The sequence below is a fragment of the Cydia amplana genome, chromosome 23 (genome assembly GCF_948474715.1).
Source record: "Cydia amplana chromosome 23, ilCydAmpl1.1, whole genome shotgun sequence".
NCBI lineage: Eukaryota > Metazoa > Arthropoda > Insecta > Lepidoptera > Tortricidae > Cydia > Cydia amplana.
In genome coordinates, this window is record NC_086091.1 from 1,152,736 (window position 1) to 1,178,007 (window position 25,272).

At 37.0% G+C, this 25,272-nt stretch overlaps 1 protein-coding gene across 2 annotated transcripts in view; it reads right to left on the reverse strand.

The window, feature by feature from the left end:
• Positions 1 to 25,272, reverse strand: part of LOC134658835 (neural/ectodermal development factor IMP-L2-like) — a 98,655-nt gene that overhangs the window by 54,752 nt on the left and 18,631 nt on the right. The window contains exon 1 of one of the 2 annotated variants that reach the window (XM_063514504.1): positions 7,217 to 7,482. The exons of the other annotated variant lie outside the window; for it this stretch is intronic. Coding sequence (XP_063370574.1) covers positions 7,217 to 7,218 — 2 coding nt within the window. The 5' untranslated portion in view covers positions 7,219 to 7,482. Of the gene's footprint in view, positions 1 to 7,216; positions 7,483 to 25,272 lie in introns of those variants that run through there. 2 annotated transcript variants of the gene reach the window in all.

Here is a 25,272-nt window from a genome sequence, read left to right on the forward strand (position 1 = left end):
TCGGTCTAACGTGAGTCATCCTTAATAATCCCTAATCTGAACGGGAACTTTCTCCGTGGAATCTGGCATTTTTTCATGAAAATTTTGAGGCCTGGGGAAGGACATAGGATAGTTTTTAGGGTTCCGTACCTAAAGGGTAAAAACGGGACCCTATTACTAAGACTCCGCTGTCCGTCCGTCCGTCCGTCTATCACCAGGCTGTATCTCACGAACCGTGATAGCTAGACAGTTGAAATTTTCACAGATGATGTATTTCTGCTGTAACAACAAATACTAAAAACAGAATAAAATAAAGATTTAAGTGGGGCTCCCATACAACAAACGTGATTTTTGACCGAAGTTAAGCAACGTCGGGCGGGGTCAGTACTTGGATGGGTGACCGTTTTTTTGCTTGTTTTGCTCTATTTTTTGTGGATGGTGCGTAACCCTCCGTACGCGAGTCCGACTCGCACTTGGCCGGTTTGTGTTTTACCAATAACCGGTATCGTCTTGGGTCGTCCCGTTCGTTTTTCATCAAGTTCTTAAATTAGTCCTATTCTGCTTTCGTCACCCATTCTACATTGAAATCCACTGACGATTGTGACGAATGTAGAATGGGTGACGAAAGCAGAATATGACTAAATTAAGAACTTGACGAAAAACGAATGGGACGACCCAAGACGATACCCGATAACCAATATTCCATGCAGACAAAGCTGCGGGCAGAAGCCAGTACCAGGCGTGACTCACTCCGCGATTTCGTCGCTTTGCTACAGGTAGCTAAAAGTACATCCGTTCGGCCCCAATTTTGGGGAAAGCCATAAGCCGCGCGTGGCGCTGTCGCCACCTAGCGGCCATATCTGTACTGATCGTAACAGACGCGTTTTGTTAGAGAGTGAGTCTTCTGTATTTAGTACTATTATTTATTCTGTGCCAGTACTAAGATAAACACATGACCCAGGTATGTTCTTATTGCCAATTATGATATCAATCTTAACATTAACAGGGTCAAATCTATCCCAGACTTTTCCGTATGTTAGAATACCTAGAACTGCCTCATTTCCGAGTTTTGCAGCTACGCGGAAGGAATTATATATCATTCAGATATAATATGCCCGTTGTGTTGTATATGTTACGTCCTTTGGTTGTCTATAATGTAGCAATGTCAGCAATATGCAAGTTGCAGAACATTACACTGATTTAAATTTTCACGATTTTTTCACATTATTAAATTGTAAACCGGGACTTAATCGCGTATTTAAGTTGTAAGATTTCGTTTCGAGGACGGCGTTGTCCCCGTGGTCGCGGAGAAGACTGGCTAAAGTTGACATCAACATCTTCTAACCGCGCGAGTTTTTTGAACTACCCGCACTTGTTTATCAGCTTGAACGTTTTGCGCACTAGGGATGTCACTCTGTCGACACACAACACTAACGATATTCGATTTATCGACTGTCGATATTCGTTTCCGCTTACATTTACTAATTACTGGATTCCATGTGGATGAGATCTTAAAACCCTCGTCCCGATTGAAGTAAAAAAAACATTGTAATATTTATTTTAATCCATAAAGTATCATTTCCTATCTTTACGCCAACGCGATTGCCTGAGAACGTAACATACCTACTATGAAAGTATGTCGGTATGTTTGTACTGTTGTACAAATTGCTTCCGTTCCGTTGTTGCCGTCTTATAAGTAGCGAGAAGTCTATGACATATTCTCTATTTCCGTTATAAATATTCTGAGTGAATTCTTATAGTCTTGATATCTTCATACGTATTAATAAAGAGAATTTGAAATAGAGGCGGATTGTCAAAGTAAATTATGTAGCCACAGTTTTACTGCCATCTTTCGACAGCAGATTAAAACTATTAGAACGCCATTTGACTTTGACCCTTATTCTTTCACTGATATGTGTTAATTTGTTAAATATTGAAATTAATGCCATCTACCCGACAGTAGGCCAACGGTATGGTGTATTATTTTCGAGAGATGGCGCCGTAACCTTTGGCCATAGAGAAATATAATAAGACAAGAGTGCTCACTCCATACATCAGTTAGACTGTTAATTTCAGTGTCTACTTCTAGCATCGAGTAGCGGAACTATCAGTACTGCTACTTGACAATAGATGTAGCACCGACCGGAAAGTCTTATCTCAACAGCATAAGACTTTCCGGTCGGTGCTACATCTATTGTCAAGTAGCAGTACTGACAGTTCCGCTACTCGATGCTAGATGCTAATAGTCTTTTTGGTACTAAAACTGATGTATGGAGTGAGGAATCTATGTATTTTTTTCTGTATGCTTTGGCCTATTGTCGGGTAGATGTGATAGACAGAGGAGTCCCGTTTATACCCTTTGGGTACGGAACCCTAAAAACAAGTGAAAATATACTAGAGACGCCGTTGCCATATTGAAGTTCGACCGGAAAATCCCGTCAATAAATCAAAGCAGTTAATTTAACTGTCAAGTGTGTCAAGTGTCACACCACCGCTTGACACACATTAAATGGGAAACGGGTATTGTCACAGAATGCCTGTCTTCCGCCTTAAATGACATTCCCCACGCATTCACATAGTCCAACCAGTAAAAGAGTCTATAGTTTGTCAAAGGACTGTCTCATTTCAAACATAGAGAGAATCATACTATTTTTGTCTTACACTAGTGCTAGCACCCAAAAGAAAAGGATGAGTATAGTTTTTTGTTCTTATTTACTGACAATTTGGTTTGACCAACTATAGTTGCAGAGTTGCTAAATTTTTGAGTAGCTTTTCTGCCTTTTCTACCGATTTACAATTTTAGGGTTCTGTAGTCACTGTAGTCAGGTATAAACCCTAGTTTCGCCATTTCCGTTCCAGGAAATAGTAAATAAAATAAAATACAGTTTTTACAGACATGTAAACTGAATTTACCTGTATCTCGGTGAGCACTGCTGGGTAGGAAAATGCATGTTTTAGTATATAAGTTAATTTTTAAAAGAATCTTAAGTACATTTTACTCTGTTGTTCTCCTAATAAAATAAAATAAGATTTTTTTTCCGAGTGGTATCTAATTTTTTATTGGAAATTAATCTTATCATGTCTTATCTTGTCTGTTTTAAATCACTATCTCGACTCACCGAGCCGGCGCCATCGCATCATGAACAGCGTGATCAGGCGATAACTAGATAGGGACAGGATAGGATTAGTTGACGTGATTTTTGTCGGTACCGACTCTGCCGAGTCACGGCCGAGTAAATGCAAGGTCATATTAAATTAGTCGGTCAATCTGTCCACGTGTAAGATTAGCTTAAATTACACAATCTTGCAAGACATATGTATAATAATACAATGCCAAAGAGAATTTGCAAAATTTGAATTTTTTTTTGATCCTTTTATGGGGTGGTCCCTTTGTTTCCCATAAAGTTTTAAGTCATAATGTATTGTTTGTCATATTATTGTTAGTCATAAAACTGAAACCGTTAACTTTTCAGGATTCTCGTAAGGTTACCCAATCAATAGATAGGTTAGCTTTGTATTATGGCAATATGACTAACGAAAATGCGGGCAAACAATAGAGATATAGCGATAGGCTATTCTCTATCTATATATAGAGATATATAGATAGAGAATAGCCCCTTTTATTTGTACCCGTGTATTCACTCGTCAGTGTGACGAGCATTCGCGTTTGCGTTAGGCCTATTTTCGTATGGGATTTGAACAGCGCGCCAAGCGGGACGTTTTGGAAACTCAAAATCCCATACAAAACGAGACTTAACGCAAACGCGTACGTCATGTCACGCTATCGAATGAAATTAGGGGTACAACTACAAACAGCAACACTCTTAACTGTACATCGGTGGACCTTATTACAAAAGGCATATTAAGGTCCAAAAAGGTAGAGTTAACAGTGTAGGCGATGGTACAGAGCACGTCATCTATACAGCCATATTTGAACTTTAAGATACGTCAAATAAAAGATATAGCCTCCTGAGACCCAGAAGAATTTATTATGTTTTTGAATTTGGAACCCTTAGTTATTCAATTAAAGCTCAAAATATTTTTTGGAATATGTACAATTATTTGTACGCAGGGTCTTAGGAGGATAGAAACGATATGCATCGGATATGTCAGTACCAAACAAGTGTTAAAAGTGACGTTTCTTTAAAAACGTCACTTTTGACATTGACATAACCGATCCATATCGTTGCTATATCTTTTATTTGACGTATCTTAAAGTTCAAATATGGCTGCTAGGTGCAAAATTTAAAAGAAAACTAAAGTAACAATCACTAAGTGCAGGTACAACACGTATCACTAGTGGTGACCTTGAACTGAATCTCGGCCGCTCGTACGTTGACTCCGGTTGCTATTTGCAATGCAGTCGCCGTGGCAACCTTACACCAAACTATAAATTGTAGGTGCAGTCGCCACCAGATATATCGGAGCGGCCAAGGCGCTCACAAATATCTGGACACGCCCCTATATTGTCAAGGCGCAGTGCGTGTGCAGCAGGGTTCGATTTTATAGAGATAATTATAGTGTTTGATAAATATCCGATACATATCGGATAATTATCCCAGGTATGGATGGTGCTATATTTATTTTCTTTGAATTCTTTTATAGTAAAAAATAATGATTGGGGGTTTTTTATATTTTAGGTTATTATCAAATCGATAATTATCAGTTATAAAAATCACGATAACTATCGCGATAATTATCAAGATAAATATCATTGATAATTATCCTTTCGAACCCTGGTGTGTAGATATACATATTTGAAGACTTTGGCTGCTCCGATATTAGTGATGGTGACTGTACAGGTAGGTAATATCCTAATTTAAAAAAAAACTGACTGATTAAGACGAACTGAGATCATAAACAGTAAGTACTTAACAAAAACTTAGATTGAATAATTTATGTAATGGCATTATGTAATGCCAAGTTTCTATGAAAATATGATGTTTATAATGAACATACATACATATCTACATATTAAAAGAATATTAGTTACACGTGGCCTATAGATTACTTCTTTACATAATAGTAGGTACGTGTAACCGTTGTAAATTAAAATAAATTATGTAGATTAATAGATTATACATGATAAATGATAGTGGAATATGGGAGTTTTTTATTATTCTAAGATATACCGCGAAACACCGGGGATATTTCTCTTTTACTCCAATGAAGGCGTAATTAGAGTGACAGAGAAAAAGGCCTGCAATTTGCGAAATTCGGTTTTCGCGGTAGCCCCTCAGCTTCTTGTATTTTCCTGTCCACTACTCGTATGTTTTGGTACAGTGGCCATCAGATATATTGGAGCGGCCAAGGTGTTCACAATATCTGAACACGCACCCTAATGCCTTGACAATAGAGGCGTGCTCAGATATTTGTGAGCGCCTTGGCAGCTCCGATATATCTGATGAGAACTGTACATAAGAGGAAAGGCGACGATCTATCCATACAAACTTACTCCTCATTTTCGTCCCTGGATATTGACATTGTGGAGAATTATTAAATTGTACAACGGGACTTAATCGCGTATCTATATAAGTTTTAAGATTTAGCTCCGACGTTTCGAGGACGGCGTTATCCCCGTGGTCTCGGAGAAGACTGGCTTAAGTTGACATCAGCATCTTCTAACCGCGCGAAATATATAATATAAAAAAAATAGTAATTTCAATCGGGACGAGGGTTTCAAGATCTCATGACCACATGGAATCCAGTCATTAGTAAATGTAAGCATAAACGAATATCGACAGTCGATAAATCGAATATCGTTAGTGTTGTGTGTCGACAGAGTGACATCTCTAGTGCGCAAAACGTTCAAGCGGATAAACAAGACCAAGTGCGGGTAATTCGAAAAACTCGCGCGGTTAGAAGATGCTGATGTCAACTTAAGCCAGTCTTCTCCGAGACCACGGGGACAACGCCGTTCTCGAAACGTCGTCGGAGGTAAAACTTAAAACTTAAATACGCGATTAAGTCCCGTTGTACAATTTAATAATGTGTAAAAATCGTGAAAGTTTAAATCAGTATTATGGAGAATATTTTTATACAAAGTATATAGTTTGTCAAAGGACTGTCTCATTTCAAACATAGACAGAGAGAATCATATCATTGTTTTACACTAGTGCTAGCACTAGCACCCAAAAGAAAATGATGAGTATACTCGTAGTTTTCCTGGTTCTTACTGACAAATTATTTTTTTTCGTTTTTAGGGCTGCGTGCCTCAAAAGTAAAAAACGAAACCCTTATAGGATCACTCGTGCGCCTGTCCGTCTGTTACACTGTAACCCGGCTGCAATTACTATGGGAACTGCACGCCAACTGCACGCCGACGTTGCAGTTGGCGTGCAGTTCCCATATAAGTTGCAGTCTGTCTGTACTCTACCCATAAATAAATGGCGACATATAAATATGTATGGCGTGTCTTTAAAAATAAACTCATTGCAAATTCATCGAAATCGGTCACTAAATGTGAAAATGCGACAGAATAATTCGTGAAGAAACAATGTTAATATAGCACTCTAATAGTAATGATAAATGCAATTTGCAAAAAGCTGAAAACTTACCTGTACCTATATGCATGTGTACATGCATAAACAAGTAAGTTTTGACTGTAGGTACATGCGGCCAATGTGGCGGAGATCGTCTATAAGGGAAGATCGTCTAAAACCTCTTTCGTCGCTTTTACCTCAGATGGTCGGTAGAGCACAAGGAGTGAAGCTCTTCCTTTCTGGCTATATTTGGGCCAAAAACGTAAGGTATGTTCGACTAAGATCGGACACCGGGTAAGATCGTATGATTCAAATTTCTGCCTGTTGCGGGGCTTTTTTTCAATGCTGGCAAGGTGATGCAATGCGCTGTTTTGTCCCGGGCATTGCATCACCTTGCCAGCATTAAAAAAAAGCCCCGCAACAGGCAGAAATTTGAATCATACGATCTTACCCGGTGTCCGATCTTAGTCGAACATACCTTACACACTTACGAAAGTTCTTACCATAATGGTGTCCCCAAATAAAAATAGTTATATCCGGTCTTATCCATATTGACCTTAATGACAACTCATACAATGTAATCCGTCAAACGGTATGGCTACGGCAGTAGGCCGTGCTAAAGAATTAGCCGTACCTATAGATATAGATATCTGTATGTATTTGTATACCTTGTATATACTTGAAAAACGTAATCCTCCCTCGGCCGTCGGATAAAAAAACCTCAAAAGTAAACAGATAAATATGCAAAGACTTACATGTATAACTTCTAAAAACCGCAACAAACTCGTTTACAAAACAAACTACTTTATAGCGAAATACAAAAAATACTCTGTCCTTTGAAAAACATTTATCATTTTGTTCATAAACTCACGCACACATCGGCAACTGTCAAGTTCAAATTTCGAAAATGGAACGCGCGCCAAAAACAGTGATGCGCCGAACGGTTATCGATAACGTTAACGGTTTCGGTTTAAACGCGACACGTCGTTTTGTAGCGAGTGCGCGGTGGCCAATGAGTCGATATCAGTGAGGTGACGTTGAGGTAGTTATGTCAACATTATTGCCGGTAGTGCTGTTGTGAGAATTATCGAAGTTTTTTTCGAAAATCTTAAGTTTGAAAAAAAAACACATTTTTTAATATTACGAGAACATATTCGGTTTAGCAGACTTTATTAAACGAGAAATAGTAATGAAGATATGTACTTATACTTAGTTAAAAAGATTTGCCAAGGTTAGACATTCAACTTGCTAGAATGATGTTGCAATTATGTTGTTAACGCATGAGAATACCGACCAATATGACTCGAGACTTTCCGTTCGCTAGTTTTAGATAGATATTATATTAGTACTAGCGACCCACCCCGGCTTCGCACGGGTTAACAAATTATACATAAACCTTCCTTTTGAATCACTCTATCTATTAAAAAAACCGCATCAAAATCCGTTGCGTAAGTTTTAAAGACCTAAGCATACATAGGGACAGACAGCGGGAAGCAACTTTGTTTTATACTATGTAGTGAAGCGTATCTGATTCTCGCCATCAAAGGTTTGGCGAGTATTATTAAAGGTATAAAATGTTAATTATTAATAGCTTATATTACGTTGTCCTACTGCTGAGCAAAGGCAAGGATTGAGATATACCTACGTTTTCGCTCATGTTGCGGTACCCACACTATTTTGGCCCACCTCTGTGGGTGCATGGGGCAAACACAGCCGGCCCAGTTCCATTTCAGTATAAAATATAGTTTTATTTTTCTTGGATAAATTTTTTAACTACGATGAATGAGTTTATGTTAAAGAAACCATTACTAGATCACTTCATTATGTCAATACTTTCCTTCTCTAACTTAAAAAGTGCCCTAGATAACACAGACCTACACAGGTATCCTAAAGGATGTCTGGAAGAGATCGCTCTTTAGCGATAAGACCGCCTGTTGTTTACCTCTGTCTTCATGTATGATTTGTGTTTCCATGTACATTTATTCTGAGGTTGTGCAATAAAGAGGATTTGTATTGTATTGTATTGATTATGATTATCTTAAGTATTTTACGTATCCAATTTTCAAACCTAGACGTCGCTGTAACGTCTACTATCATATATGGTAGGATCCTAATTGATGTGGTATACGCGTGCCGTGCCGTACCGTGAGGGACAAAACATACGCAATGCGACACTATGATTGGTCGAATTTATTTGCTGCCCACCATAATCCATACTAATTTATGGTGGAAAAAAAAAAGTGAGACTGTGACAAGGACAAACAATAATAGCCCTTTCGCTGCTACTCCTACTGAACGATACATAAGACTATCCCGTTCGGTCATTTCCGTCCACTCCTCATGCCTGATCCAGTTTAAATATTACTTATACTTACAGTCTATTCTGTCCTGTGACAACTAGTGCTGTAATTTAGTCACCGAGCATATTGCTAACGTAGATTAGGGATGTAAACTAAAGAGTTTATTAGTTAATACCTATAGTTCGGTATACCTATAGCATTAGAAAGAACTTGAAAGAAGGTAAGCGATCTTGACATGTCTTTTAATTGAAAAACGATTTTTAAAAATCAGTAACTATTACTTATGAAAGCAGAAGAATATAAATGATCGTATTAGATTCATAATTGTTACATATTTGCCGTAACTTATTTTTAAAATGTGTTTTTCAATTAAAAGACACATCAAGATTGTTTACCTTATTTCTAATGCTAAAAAAACCAACTATAGCTTATAAAATCTGCTATAATACTTTCTTAGATAGATTAAAGTGACCTAGAAAGTTACCGCAAGTTACTGTAGGTATAAAATATATGTATGCGTCGAGTGTGCTATTAATAGAAAGAAATATATAGATAGTTTTTGTCTCGTGATAAAGTCATGTAACTGCAATTTACATATAATGTATAGGTAGGTAAGGTACCTACTCGTTTGCGTTCTCAATAAAATATTAAACGTAACTAAACTCGATCTGGGACAATAAACTTAAAATGTAAATAATAATCGGTGAAGATCACATACGCAATTAAACACAAACGTCAGCACATAATGATACAAAACTATAACATACTTGCGCATCCGACTTTAAACCTTATATCAATGGCATAAGAACTATTAATAGTTACTAAACCTAATTTGATTCTATGAATTTACTTTACTTAATTTTACATTCACGGAAACGTAAAAGGCCTAAATAGCTAAGAAATGTCAATGCAGAGAAACAAACTTTTTTTGCTGCTGAAAAACTAAACATAACACAGTTATTGTTAAGCAATATTGACGATGTAACGGTAAAAATAACTGTGTCCTATCGTCATCACAATAGAATTGAATTAAAATGGGGTGATCGTCATACGATGCTTTGATGAATGAAATGTAAGCATTACTACACTGAGTTGCGTATTTCATCATTTTGTTTAATTTGTAATGCGTAAATGTATTGTTCACAATGATTGATAGTATTGATACAGCAAAGTGTGACGTTATCCTAGTAACGTCCTATTGATGGGCACATATTTACGGTCATTTTGCCTGTATACTTAAGACGGAAACTACTTAGCTGGATACTTAGCCATATTCGGTTCGGCCACCAAAGTTACGACATTCGACTTCGTCTTAGCGCTACTTGCGTTACTGGTAGCCATGGTAACTCCAGATTTAACCGATTAACCCCGGGTTAGTGAGATGGTGCAAGTGGCCCTTAGTATTTTCCCGTTAAAAACATTCGGAAAAACTGGCGTCTTTCTTGTGAACAATACGAAAGTTATCCATTTGAGTACATTATAAGTATTCAGGTTTTGATCATAAAGTTTTTAAGAAAATGCTTATAACGTTAAGATCCGGCAAAAAAAAATACCTTATAGAAAAACGCATTAACTTTAACTCACAAAAAAAGTTTTTGACTCTTATACTTCGTCAAATATACCTCCAGTTAAAAGTTAAGTTACTACCTACTCAGGGTGACATGATCGGTTATAGAATGCCTCACAGAATTAAATCAGCCTTTTGTACTCATAAAATATTCCTAGATGTTGTTTTGTGGAATTTAGAATAAATAAAAGCATCGATATCGATACAATGTCGACAGTAACATCCCTACTAACCTGTTATCTGTGGGTGTGTCCCGTAATAATGCACTTGAAGCGTTATCAAATCATTCTCGCTGATAGCTCTAGGTTAGGTTAGGATTCATTCAGGGGGCCTAGCCAACAACAATCGTATGTATGTATACGTACGTATGTATGTAAAGTGTAAACACTTTATCGTAGGCAGGTACATAAGATAGATTGAACTTACAATAATAACAAAATACACAATGTTTGTACCTACATGGCGGCCATGAACCTAGTATTTTAACTGGACCAGGCATGAGGGGTGGGGGGAAATGGCCGAACGGGATAGTCTTATGTATCTTTCAGTAGGAGTAGCAGCGAAAGCGCTATTATTGTTGGTCCTTGTCACAGTCTCACTTTTTTTTTTATTCCCCGCCATAAATTAGTATGGATTTTGGTGGGCAACAAATAAATTCGCCCAATCATAGCGTCGCATTGCATATGTTTTGTCCCTCACGGAGGCACGCGTAGACCACTTCTATATAGGATCCTACCTTCTATGATTGCGGCCAACCTTTTCTAATAATAGCCGCCCCACACTAGCGTCCAACGCTAGTGCGGGGTGGCTCTAAAGGTGTCACATCTTATAGTAGGAATTGAACGTGTATGGTAGGCACTTCCAAATTTTTTGCCATACTTAAAATTATTTATCATTTTTGAAGTGAAAACTTCTTTAGCGGCGCTGTGCACTTTTTGAGGTGAGGAAAAAATTGAGGAAAAAATGTTAAACTCGCGACAGATCACGTGACCGTAAGACGGACACGTGACCTGATCGAAAACCTGTTACAATGTCATTGAGTTTTTCTTTATTGATTTAAATGCTATCTAGTGAGTTTCCCTCTAACTGGTATTAATATAACTCGAGTAGGTACTAACAGTGATGTGCTTGGGGGTTTCAAGTAATGCGACGAAATAACGCTAGATGGCGTTAACCTCAATTATACAGACATTTTGCACTAGTCATTCAGTTGTCACTTCTTCCGGCACTCCCGGAGTGCAACCCGTTGTTTTTTTATACCTAAGTGCCTTGATATCAGTGAGTAACAAAAGTATAGGTAGTTCGGATTCAGATCGATTACACAAGCTATATTTCTAATGCCTGAATAAGGTCTAGACGCCTGTAACGAAATAAAATTCTTTAACATTGCTCACATAGTGTAAAATTCAATAAAATGCTGTCCAGACATATCTTCTAAATACTAACCGAGCTAGTGAGTACTTGAAACGGTGTGAAATGGAATTTAAAAGGCATAGGCATAACATACTTATTGTGCATATAATTGTGTAAGTATATAGTTAGGTATATTGTGCGGTAGACTTGGTCACTTTTTTAGGGTTCCGTACCCAAAGGATAAAAACGGGACCCTATTACTAAGACTCCGCTGTCCGTCCGTCCGTCCGTCTGTCACCAGGCTGTATCTCACGAACCGTGATAGCTAGACAGTTGAAATTTTTACAGATGATGTATTTCTGTTGCCGCTATAACAACAAATAGGTACTAAAAACAGAATAAAATAAAGATTTAAGTGGGGCTCCCATACAACAAACGTGATTTATGACTGAAGTTAAGCAACGTCGGGCGGGGTCAGTACTTGGATGGGTGACCGTGTTTTTTGCTTGTTTTGCTCTATTTTTTGTTGATGGTGCGGAACCCTTCGTGCGCGAGTCCGACTCGCACTTGGCCGGTTTTCTTTAGTGTATGATATTATAAACTGTTTAGATGACAGCGGTTTCACTCACTTAGATTTTTAGTCACTATTCGCGACATGTTTCGGGCCCTTCGGGGATCCTTCCTCAGGCTCGAGTCCTCGCGGCGGCTGCACTTCGTGCACAAAGTGCCAATAGCGACTAAAAATCGAAGTGAGTGAAACCGTTATCATCTGAACAGTTTAAAATAATGTCTCACGAGAGTTAAACTTCGAATATGATAATATAATAAAAAGCAAGACTATTTTATAAAAATATAGAGTAGCGAGTTCAGTTTCCCACGGTAAGCTATAATGATCACATTCTGAGTTGCTCTCATCTCAAGACGTTAGTGGGACACGATTGCTAACATATTATCCCGAAGTTTCTATTTATAGGCTATGTATAGATAGAGTCGAGTTCTTACCTTTAGTGTAAGGCCTGAGTAGACGCTCGAAGCGGAGCGTTCGGCGGGGCGTGCAGCGTAACGTCGAGCTCCCAAGTGATTTGAGCAGCGTGCACTAAGGCCGCTACTATACGTTTGCATTTGTTTCATGCACGCCGCACGCCCCGCCCCGCTGCACGCCCAACTCGAGCGTCCACTCAAGCCTTACACAGATTCCCCAGAAAGCTCGTTTTGCCATACAACATACAAACGTAGTTACGCTTTCATTTTAAAACGACTAACTAGCTATACTGTACTTACTTTTCATACTATATGGCTAAAGTAAACAATCAAGCAGCTCTAACCTCTATCCGCCCAGAGACCTATAAAAAGGTCTCCTGTTCCATTCTAATTTGAACTTTGTGTTGACAAAATAAAATTTCATTTTGCTTGGCAAGGTTTGACGTATGGGCGGCTAGAGGCTAATGATACAGATGAAGAAACTCATTTGCAGTCGCTGACCTTACCAATGTAATGCATTCTACAAAATGATGAGTTGCACTCATACATACCTACATATAATACATATGCTTCGTAATGATACAAAATGAAAAAATCAAATCAAGATACATACATACATTAGACGTACCGTCAACCGGGGCGAATAGGGATGGCTGGGGTGAATAGAGACAAAACTTAAAATGTGATTTATAGTGTGTCAAAGGACTGTCTCATTTCATTGCAAACAAAACATAGACAAAGATAATCATACTATCAGCACCCAAAAGTAAAGGATGAGTATAGTTTTTTTGTTCCTATTTAAGTATTGACACATTGGTTTGACCAACTATACCTGGCAATATGCGAGTACAAGCGACATGCATAGAAAGTAAGTTAGGTACATTACGTTCTCGATAGCGTTTATGTCTGTGCCAGTGGCCATTTTCATACTCCTATAGGAAACGTCAAATCCCAAACTGATTCTAATCGCCTTGGAATTTACGTAATATTATTAAAGGAGTTAAATTTGGTTTGGTTAGCAACAGAGGCTAGTAAATAGAGAAGACTAACAACCCTCCAAAATCCGTGTAAGTCCAATTCAAAGTATGTACCTACCTATTCATCATTTTATTGTATACCTACCTACAGGACAAATTAAAATAAAATTACAATCTTAACGAAATAAATAGAATGTACAAGGCGAACTTATCTTGTTACAAGCTTTTTATAAACTTGCAATGTACAATACATATTTATACATATTACATACATAATTATTACCTTAAAAACGTATGTGTACAAGTTATTTACGTACAATGATAAGATCATCTTGTATCACTTATTATTTGTAAGCAGTTATTAGCTATATTATGCTAAATAAAGTTATTTTATTTTATTTTATTTTTTATTTTTATATGTAAATCGGATGACAATGCAATATCTGGGGGCATGGGAGTGCCCCCGCCAAGTCGAGCAAAACAAAGAGGCACGGCCGTACCATCCTTTTCTCGAAGCGATTCAGGCCATTTTCGACGTCCTGTAATTTTGTGCTGGCTGAAGCTAGAACCCTAAATTTTCAGTTATATATAGGGCTTAACATGCTTAAGATATATTCTCAAAAACATTATATTTGAACTTGTAGTTTAAGAATTATTGTACGTCAAAGTTCCTTATTTTCGACACTGACACACTCATTCACTCACCTACGATCATCAGAATTCTAAGGCACTTCTAGCATACCCACAAGCTTAAAATTTTAAACATAAGTAGTTTTCAGCTTATCAAGCCATAGAAAACCTAAAAATATTGCAATATCAGTCACGTTTTAAAGATCTAAGAACTGCATAAGTAAGTTTGTAATCCCATATAAATATATGCTATTACAAAGTTACTGTTGCAAATAGTAGGTAAAGTAAAGGTACACTACGATGTACGATGTGAGTATGAATAAAGGCCAAGTCATTATACGTATTACAAATTAAAGATATCTTATTGGTACGGTTTTAACACCCCCTGGCACTGATTAAAATAACCGACTTGGTTTCACATTACATTCTCAAACTCAAAACTTTTATGTAGTAGAAGCGTTGCGAGACTTGCACCTTTTTACACGTATTAGAATTGTCTCGATGTGTATTCGTTGCATGTGGAAAGAAAAGTACAGTCTGCGAAAAAATAATTTGTACAGAAAAATATTTTTTTGACAATAAAAACTATAACACTACATAAATGACGACTCTCTCGGCGTCGTTCGGAGATACGTATTAGTCTTCTCTATTCTCTAGCCTCTGACAGTGAGTAAAGATAGCATAATCCACATGATCTCGTAATCCGATCGTCATTAGCTTTAATTACGAACTAATGAAAGCCTTCCCTTGGTTAAACTGGTGCTATTTATAGAGAATATTAGTTTTGTTGTTGTTTAGTGGTTATATATTATAGTCACATATACGAATTCTTACACTACCTAGTTTATTTATTCACTTACTTCTTGCATCATTATTATGTATAAATAAAAATAAATAAAAAGCAAACATTTGCAATAACTTTTTCCCGAAATTGCTAGACACTCTGTATGCTACCAAGCAGTAAAGTACAATATGCTACCAAACGAAGGAAATACGAGAGTACCATGTTTTCAAAAAGACAAGAAGGTAATAGGTAATAATCACGGATGTTACGGAGCTCCGATTCCGTTTTCGGTTCCGTTTCTGGTTCCGATAAACTAAATTTAAAACATCTGGTTCCGCTTTCGGTTCCGATAAAACCACATCCGTTACATCTCTGGTAATAATAATATCAGCTACTACTACTATGCAGCATAATAATACATGAAAAACACAAGAAAAACATGCCTACACGTGGACTCAATTTACAAAAGATGTACTTTTAAGCAGACATCCATTTCAGACAAACTAATTCATCAATTTGATTTATAAGTGATTCGCATTTTATTCATCATGCACTTATATTTAAATAAATAGATATTATCATACTTAACGTTTTCAACACTCGCGTAATAGTATAAGAGGCTAGTAATTTATATTCAAGACCTCCATGAAATAAACGGGCAAAGTTGTTGTTTAATCGCTCGTGCTAATATTGATACCCGAGCAAACGAAAGATTCCGAAATTGAACCACGAGCGTTGCGAGGGGTTCGAAAAATGAAATCTTGAGCGTTGCGAGGGTTTCAAAACACGAGTGTTAAACAAAATTGGGGGCACCCAAGTGCAACACAAAATTTTTCACCACACCAATCCGAAGAAAATATTAACTGTAAGATGTCAAACAAAAACAAACCAAATCAAATCCAAATGAAATATGTATAATTAAATATGTATCATTCAAAATCATCATTTAAAAGTCAATTCAAACAGCAAACATAAGAAAGCAACTCAAAATTTGCATTTGGTTACTTTGCCTCACGTGTGAATAAAATGCAACTTTGCTATAGGTTTTTGAACAATGAAGAGAGCCTTTACCAGTAATATTTAAATGGGGCAAACGTACAACAAACGTTTTTTTTTCTGTTTTATACTTGCTTTAAAGTCTTCTTTATTTACTAGCCTCTGGTATCAAAACCTGGAAAAATACTACTATACAATTATAATTCTAGGTCCCAAATGTAGTCTGACATATCTTAGACGGCTGGACAAATCCATACTAATATTATAAATGCGAAAGTGTGTCTGTCTGTCTGTCTGTTACCTCTTCACGCTAAAACCGCTGAACCGATTTAGTTGAAATTTGGCATATATATATTTTGAGTCCCGAGGAAGGACATAGGATAGTTTTTATACCGGAAATCATCCCTGAAGAGAGTGCAAAGGGGGGTGGAATTGAAAGAGTTAATGAATTGCCTGATAATTGAAGTAAGCAATGCGCAAATTGAATGATTGCTATTAGCATTATCCTGGCGCTATACTTAATTTAGCTGCTGTCACTAATTCCATGCAGACGAAGTCGCGGGCAAAAGCTAGTAAGATTATAATTTCAAATGTCGCATTGAATACCTAAGTTACGGACAGATGTTGCGATCTTCCTTATTTTATATGCGTAGACGCAACAGTAATTTGGGTAATATGTCAAAAGAAGACAGGACGAATGGCTAATATGACTATGGGAAAATCACTTTTCATATAGGAAGACAAGATTCTTAGTGAAAGAAAATTATACGGTCTTTCCACCGCGATACAACTGGCTGACGATTTTTTTATTCACAATAGCATCTAATCTAATCTATCATTTAACAAAGTATCATAGTTATAGTGATAGTATTTATTCATGTACAATACAGGATTATGTTTGAAAATACACGGAGAGAAGAATAAAAAAAAAACAACAAAGAATTTATCAAATATACAACTAGACAAACAAATATCAATCTAAAATTTACACACACACTTAAAACTAAACCAAAACAAGTAAATCAACACTTAGTACTAAGAAAAATCGAACACTTGCAATGGGAGGCGATGACTAAAAATTTTTTTCGTGTTTCGGTGGCTGCCATTCCTCAACCCACCAACGGAGCGGCAGCTGACGTCCACGAAGGTTCATCATACATACCACTATACGAGTTATCGCCCGGCAGGCGATTGGTCATTTAAATCTGTTCCTGGCTCGCGGTCTAGTAGAGACGTCAAGTTACGTAATGTAAAATACAAAATAAGTACCAATATTTTTTTTAATGTATTTATACAGTGGCTGCTCTTAAAGACAGAACAGAAGTGTTATGAGCAGTTTCAGTCAGAAAAATAATTAGATTTAGACTTTAGACCAAGCTAACTTGACAGCGATTTTGATAGCAGTCTGTGTATATTTCAAACGTCATCATTTCACTGAATCTGAAACAGTCAACACCCTGCTGACGGCGAGCGGTGCGGCGATAGGTAGTGGCCGTTGGCATCATGTCAAATAATTATTCAGCCTATCCTACATTTTGGTTTCGAATTTTAAAAAGATGTAGCCGTAGGTATAGGTACCTAGAACAAAGATCATTTAATGATTTGATCGTCTTTTTATGACTCAATATTCTCGGTAATTACCGATACACAATTGTGTTAGATCGCTAATTATCTAAAAACTGACGCATTTCGTTCCTCGATTGGGGTAATTTCTCCCCGCTGAGCCTGCAGGCGGGTAATTGTCCCTACATGGGGTAAATGGGATCAACACGTTGTTATGAGTTAATTGATAGGCGTAGGCAGTAAATGGACCCGAGAAATCTATACTTGTCGGTAAATGCTTTTTAATAGGGAGTATTACTGCAATGTTTTGCCGCCAGAGTGCAGCACTAGCGCCTTTAGTAAACCATAGAGTAACTTATACACACTGTACCTTAAACTGTTTTATGACATGTTTTCACAGACAATGACATTGTTTCATCAAGGCGGTTTGTTTGCAAAGGGCCTACCGGGAAACGCGAAATCGAAACTCAGCTATCTGCCTCTTTATCGCTCGAATATGCAAGAGTGATAGAGAGGTTAGATAACAAAATTTCGACTCCCTCGTTTGTGTTAGACCCTTAGATTGTGACTTATTGTGGGAGAGGCGCCCCCTACGCAGAGTTTCGCGTAATATTCCCTATTTTGAAAACTGCTATTTTAACATGAAAGGGGACGTTTGTATGGAAAAGCGGTTCTCCACTATACGTTTTTCATAAGACATGCACAAAATATTCAAAACCCTTTCAGCTATACTCGTCGTAAATCAAATCCTGCTAAGATTAAAGGCATAAATCTGCATCCCTTTAACAAAAACAATATCTAGTTGGCATAAGGCAAAGCTTTCGTCTGCCAACTAACTGTCATAGGTTCAAGTCCAGGGGTTAGCACTTTTCAAATTTGAATTTGTAAATTCAGGACTATCTTTGATTCGTAAGAGTTCGTCCGATATTTGTAGCACGACGAAAGACTAGCCAACATTCTAATATCAATATAATTAAATATTGTAAACCTAATATACCTCGACGTTTTGAACCCTTTAGGTACACCGTGATCAGCGTAAAACTAGATATATAAGTTTTGACCTGCTGTATATCATCGTATTATGGATGATAAAAAGTTGGTGTGGTGAAAAATCTTATATGTAGACAGGTACAGGTACAGGTGTATATCGTATATCTCCTATTTATGACCTAATATCTGCTACCCTTGTACATATTATAAACAGGGATTTTTTCGTAATATTTCTGCCTGTTTTCCTTATCACTATACCTTGTAAATTATACAGGATGGTACACTTTAATGTCACAAATCCCTGAAACCAGAAATGCGTCCGGGTACATCAGGTTTTTCCAGATTATACCATTATTTACCGCCTGCTTACAAACAAGCCAATTTGAGCCTTATAACTGAGCAATTAGGTTCTATATTATGTGGTTATGATTGTATATAAGCATAAACTACGGGAATTAGGTCGATCACACGGCGCTTTATTATGTAATATTGCAAACGTTGCAGCGTGTAAGGTTAGTATTATATTTCAGTTTACTGAGTAACTTTTATTCGGGTCATAGGACTCATAGGTACCTACAGATATGTATTTTAATTCTACAAAATGACACAGCAATTTACTTTTCATTTCTCATGCTCTGAAAGAGGGTTATTGTTGTTCTAAAAGGTGTGCAGAAAATGATACGTTTCTGCACTAGAGCATTGTACGTTCCAAGTATTTCCATAGTAGTTCCATTTATTTTTTTACGATACGCAATTGAAATTTGGGTTTAAATGCATTTGTTATACAATTTCCTTTCCAATATTTAACTCCCCGTTCCATAAATAATGATAATTTTGCCTAAATTGTTAATTGAAAGTTTATTATAAATATTTCTACTTCAACCTCATCGGCAACTAGATAGCAGTGGTATGGTAACAATACAGTTGGATAAATCCAAATTAATGCAAGGCCTACCACTTGCTCCGGTTCATACCACTCGGCCAGGGGCGCAGCATGGTTACATTTTTATCACCTGTCACTATGTCCGTCACTTTCGCACTTACCCACTTGTTAGAACGTGACAGGCATGGTGACAGGTGACAAAAATGCGACCGTGCTACGGCCTGCGTCTCTTTAATATAAATATATGCGAGACCGAGCTTTCTCCGAAAACATAAAAACACAAAAATGCGCGTTTTCCCAGAGATAAGACCTAGTACGGCTACCATCAGTTTGGCACTGACATAAACGCTATCGAGAACGTAATTTACTTTATATACATCTCGTTTGCACTAATATGCGAGTACGAGCGAGATGTATAGAAAGTAAATTACGTTCTCTACGGCGTTTATGTCAGTGCTAAACTGATGGTAACCGTATAGGTCTAGAACGAAGACCTTGGTGTTATCCCAGAGATAAGACGTAGGATATAGCTAGTAGATCGATTTTTCGCCCTTCCTCCCTTCTCCCTTGTAATCCCAGAAATTGTTAGTCCTTATGCAGTTTTGTAATATTTTCCTTCAGCAATCTCACTTCAAACAAGATAAACAGAACCGTCCCTAGTCTAAATTTCATTCGATAGCGTGACGGAGGTAAGTACGCGTTTGCGTTGTCTCATCTTGAATGAGGTAGGTACAAAATTAGAATTAACGCAAACGCATACGTGACTGGGTAGTTCAGGGGTACAGTCCAGTAAACTATTGTTGATAGATAGATAATTTCTTTATTCATACCCACAACATACATGGCATTGTTGCTAGGCTAAATTCACCAATAGCCTAACTCCAATTCCGATCAATAACTAATTAGCTAAAGTTTCAAATATCACACACAAAAGACTAAATAACAAAGGGGTTGACGTCAACCCCTTAATAAAAGGTGAAATATAATGTGTTAATATAATATCACATTTCATGGCAGAGACAAATAACATCTGAGATTTAGGTGTTATTCTTTGTTTAAACAAACACGAGTATAGGTTTACAGCTACCTATGCCAAGACTCTTATACTGTTAATAGTGTTAATCATAAACATGTAGGTATATATACAATTTTCTAACTATCTCTAGGATCAGTAGGATCTTATATTTAATTAAACTATCTTTAGGATCTTAAATTAAACATAGGTATATATTTATATTACTAAGTTACATAGGTAGAGATACTGATATTAAATGAAGTATCTACTAAAATAGACTTATTTAACTGTACCCTGAGTTCACAAAAGCTTCAAGCCGGCAAGTATGTTACTTGCCAAATATCTAATGTACAGCTAAGTTTCATTGCGATATTGTATAAAATTTTATGTTTTTATCAGATCTGCTAATAATGTTTAGTTTTGTTATGTAATATATATTACGCGTTGGACACACGTCTGAAAGTGATATGTATGATTGTAAATAATAAAAAAATAAAAAAAATCCTGATACTAAGTTACATAGGTAGATTAGGTAGAGTTTGTTTTAGGGAGGAAAATATAGGAAAATGTGTTTGACTGATTTCAAAAAGGAAGGTCGCGATTATTCTTATCTAAGACTGTTTGAAACAGATCTTTATTTATATTTTTATTGACAGCGAGAGCGTAAATAAAACCATATGGACACAAATATATTATAATTTCCCGTTTCCCAGTAAACGCTGCCTCATTTCCATCGCCGCGATAACCATAATTTTCATAAAACGCCCTTATTGACAACCTTATTGGTACCTTTTTCCTGTAACGTCCCATCGGTAAATTTAAACCGTCATAACTTCCACGTGATAGGCCAAGGATGTTCGCATATATTTCCGCTCGACTTCGCAAAACCGACCATTGTGCAAAATGTTTTGCTCACGGGAAACTAGGAGGAAAACCGGGAGTGGGTCAAGTGGGTCGTCGGGGTTTCTACGGACTATAAATTGACATATGTGTGATGTTAATTAAGATAATGATTGATTAATCTAATTCTTTAATAATTGAATACCCCCATAATTGGGTTAGTGACACATACAGGTAACTTTGTAATTACCGGGATGATTTTGCGACATGAATGTTTGACGACTGGTCTGGGCTAGTAGGTTGTGATCCTGCTTGTGAAGCCGCGGGCCTGAGTTCGAATCCCGGTAAGGCCTTTATTTGTGTGATGAGCACAGATATTTGTTCCCGATTCTTCGGTGTTTTCTATGTATTTATGTATTTGTAGGTATATTATATATGTCGTATTCTGGGTACCCACAACACAAGCCCTCTTGAGCTTACTGTGAGACTTAGTCAATTTGTGTAAGAATGTCCTTTAATATTTATTTATATTATTTATTTTGCGAGTTGAATGTACTTGTATAGATCATACTGAGCAATTTCTACTATCGGACCAACCCCGAAATCACAAATATAAAAATTCATGCGTTGGCTGGTTAGATATTAATGTTTTCTATGGGAGAGCCAAGTTTTTCCGCGATTTTGGGGTTGGTCAAATAGTAAAAGTAGTTCATTATGACCTATACAGTATACATACAATATTCTTATTCCTTTGGCCTTTTCAAACGAACTTTCAGAGTCCAGTATTAAAAGACGGGGTAAGTCTTACCATACTTAGCAGCCATTGAAAAACCGAAAAATTCGCATTTGAGAGCTATACCCCTCGCCATAACTTTGTACGCTGTACGCCAAGGCTTAACGAATTTTATATAATCAAAGAATCTTTTCTGCTCTCCGACCGGAAAGCGTCAACTTTCGGCCCGCTGCGCTAAACGAGGCTGCCGCTTTCCAGCTCCGTCGGACAGAAAAATAATAGATATAATAAATATACACACACACCAGTAAATAAAAATGCCTCAAAATGTTTATGTACATTACATGTGACCTGAGTAATTTCTTACTTTATAGCTAAGGTTTGCACGACGGATCCGAAATGTATGGGAAGATCCGCGGATCCGGATCCAGATAATTTCATACATTTCGGATCCGGATTGCAAACCCTATTTATAGCCCTAGGTTTGTAAATATACTATTGTAGTTTTGTCTATTTCGGTACCGTGGTATATTTCGGTACCTGCCGTTTATTTCGGTACCGCAATTATTTCCCTTTGTTTTGGCATGCCGCAATCATGTACACCTGAAAATAAATGGAATTAGGCTATTATGGAACCTCGGACGTATTTGAGCTATTTTAAGATAGGTCATGACATTGCCGAATAAGTTTTAAATCAAATAAACGCCTACAATTTTATACGAGCAATTACAGTTTTTTGACGTAAGTGATTTTTTATTTTATGTATATGTCGGCGGCCGATCGTAAGATCAGACATATCGTGAAATTCCTAGGCATATCGTGAAACGTGAAAATCTTTGACCCGTTCCCTGAGTCGACGGAGCCCCGCTACGCGGGGCTCCTATTTCTGGGCAGTTTGCCCTTCGGGCATCTAAAGTAACCTAACGAACCTATCCTACCTATATATTGGTTTAATGTCACTATCGTCAAAACATTACACAGGAACATTACGATCTGCCTGATCTTACGATCGGCCGCCGACATATAATACACTAATATCTGGGAGGCGGAGCTTTGTTGGGAAAACATATAAAAACTCGGAAATGAGCGTTTCCCAGACATAAGACCTAAGTAGCTAGATTGATTTTACGCCCCCGAAAACTTCCATATAGCAAATTTCATCGGAATCGTTAGAATTAGAATCGTTTCCGAGATCCCCGAAATATATATATATATAAATAAATAAATATACAAGAATTGCTCATTTATAGGTATAACAAGAATTGCTCGTTTAAAGGTATTAGATAACTTATATCCCTGTATGCGTTCATAAACCTGTCAATAAGATGACAGCACGATGATAAACTCTTATGCTACCAAAAAAAAGCGGCCAAGTGCGAGTCGGACTCGCCCATGAAGGGTTCCGTATTTAGGCGATTTATGACGTATAAAAAAAAACTACTTACTAGATCTCGTTCAAACCAATTTTCGGTGGAAGTTTACATGGTAATGTACATCATATATTTTTTTTAGTTTTATCATTCTCTTATTTTAGAAGTTACAGGGGGGGGGGGACACACATTTTACCACTTTGGAAGTGTCTCTCGCGCAAACTATTCAGTTTAGAAAAAAATAATATTAGAAACCTCAATATCATTTTTGAAGACCTATCCATAGATACCCCACACGTATGGGTTTGATGAAAAAAAAATTTTTGAGTTTCAGTTCGAAGTATGGGGAACCCCAAAAATTTATTGTTTTTTTTCTATTTTTGTGTGAAAATCTTAATGCGGTTCACAGAATACATCTACTTACCAAGTTTCAACAGTATAGTTCTTATAGTTTCGGAGAAAAGTGGCTGTGACATACGGACGGACAGACGGACAGACGGACAGACAGACAGACATGACGAATCTATAAGGGTTCCGTTTTTTGCCATTTGGCTACGGAACCCTAAAAATCGTACCTGTGAAAATGTACGTTCTATAATCTGTCAGGCAGGATATGTCAGTAGCAATGTAAAGCAAACTAAAGTATGGTATCCCTAGGAAACGAACCAAAAGCAGCAAAGTACATCGAACAACGATAAAATGTAAACAAAACAGTTCCACAGATAATATATAAATGACACGCGATTTCCAAACAATTCAAACGTAATGTTGCTAACCCGCGATTTTTCTAATTTGCCGCCTTTTTCAACTGACAAGATTTGCTTGACCAAGTATATTTCGGAATAATAACGTCGATATACATTAAATCTCATTTCTATCATCCAAATACAAATACTTTTTTCACCACACCAGCTGGTAAAGACCTTCTTGTTTGTTCCAAAACTGATGAGAAACTTGCATTTTATCCACATGTGTTGTAATCAAATGCAAATTTTGAGTTGTTGCCTTATGTTTGCTGGTAGAATTGACTTTTGAATGATGATTGTGAATGATAAATATTTAATAACATCCATTTTGAATTGATTTGGTTTGTTTTTGTTTGTTAGTTAGTATTTTCCTTGCGCCAAGGTGGTGAAAAAATTTGTTTTTCACTCGGGGCAAAGTTTGTTTAACCCTCGTGCCTTGAAACCCTCGCAACGCTCAAGATTCCACTTTTCGGACTTTCAATTTTGGAATTTTTCGCTTGCTCGGGTATCAATATTAGCAACAGAGGTTAAACAACAACTTTGCCCCCTTGTATAACAAATAACTATTATACCATGCACGAAGTATTGTACCAGAAAATATACTGTTTTCTTATAACATCTTTAGAATATCCTCGAATTTGAACATTAGTATTTGTGGCCTTGGTTTCAAAGAAATTTAGCTTCCATATATGACATCATCTGGATAACATTAGATACAAAGTTGATACACACTAGGCGATTATTATTTTTGGTTTTATAGGAATCCAAAACGATTATAATAAGAGAGAATTTTAGGAAAAAACGGAACACTTATAGGATCACTCGTGCGTCTGTCTGTCTGACTGTCCGACCATTGCCCCCCTTTATCTCCGAACTAGTCCGAACCTACTGGGTCTAAAATTTTGAAAAAATACACAACATACATAGTTCATTCATTCATTTATTTATTGCACCATGGTTACAACAAGAGATGTTACAACATTTAATACAAGTAAGTACCTCATGGACCCTAAAATGGTATGACAAACATTTCCTTAAACTAAGATTTATAATATTTACATATGTCATGCAATAAAGCACAAA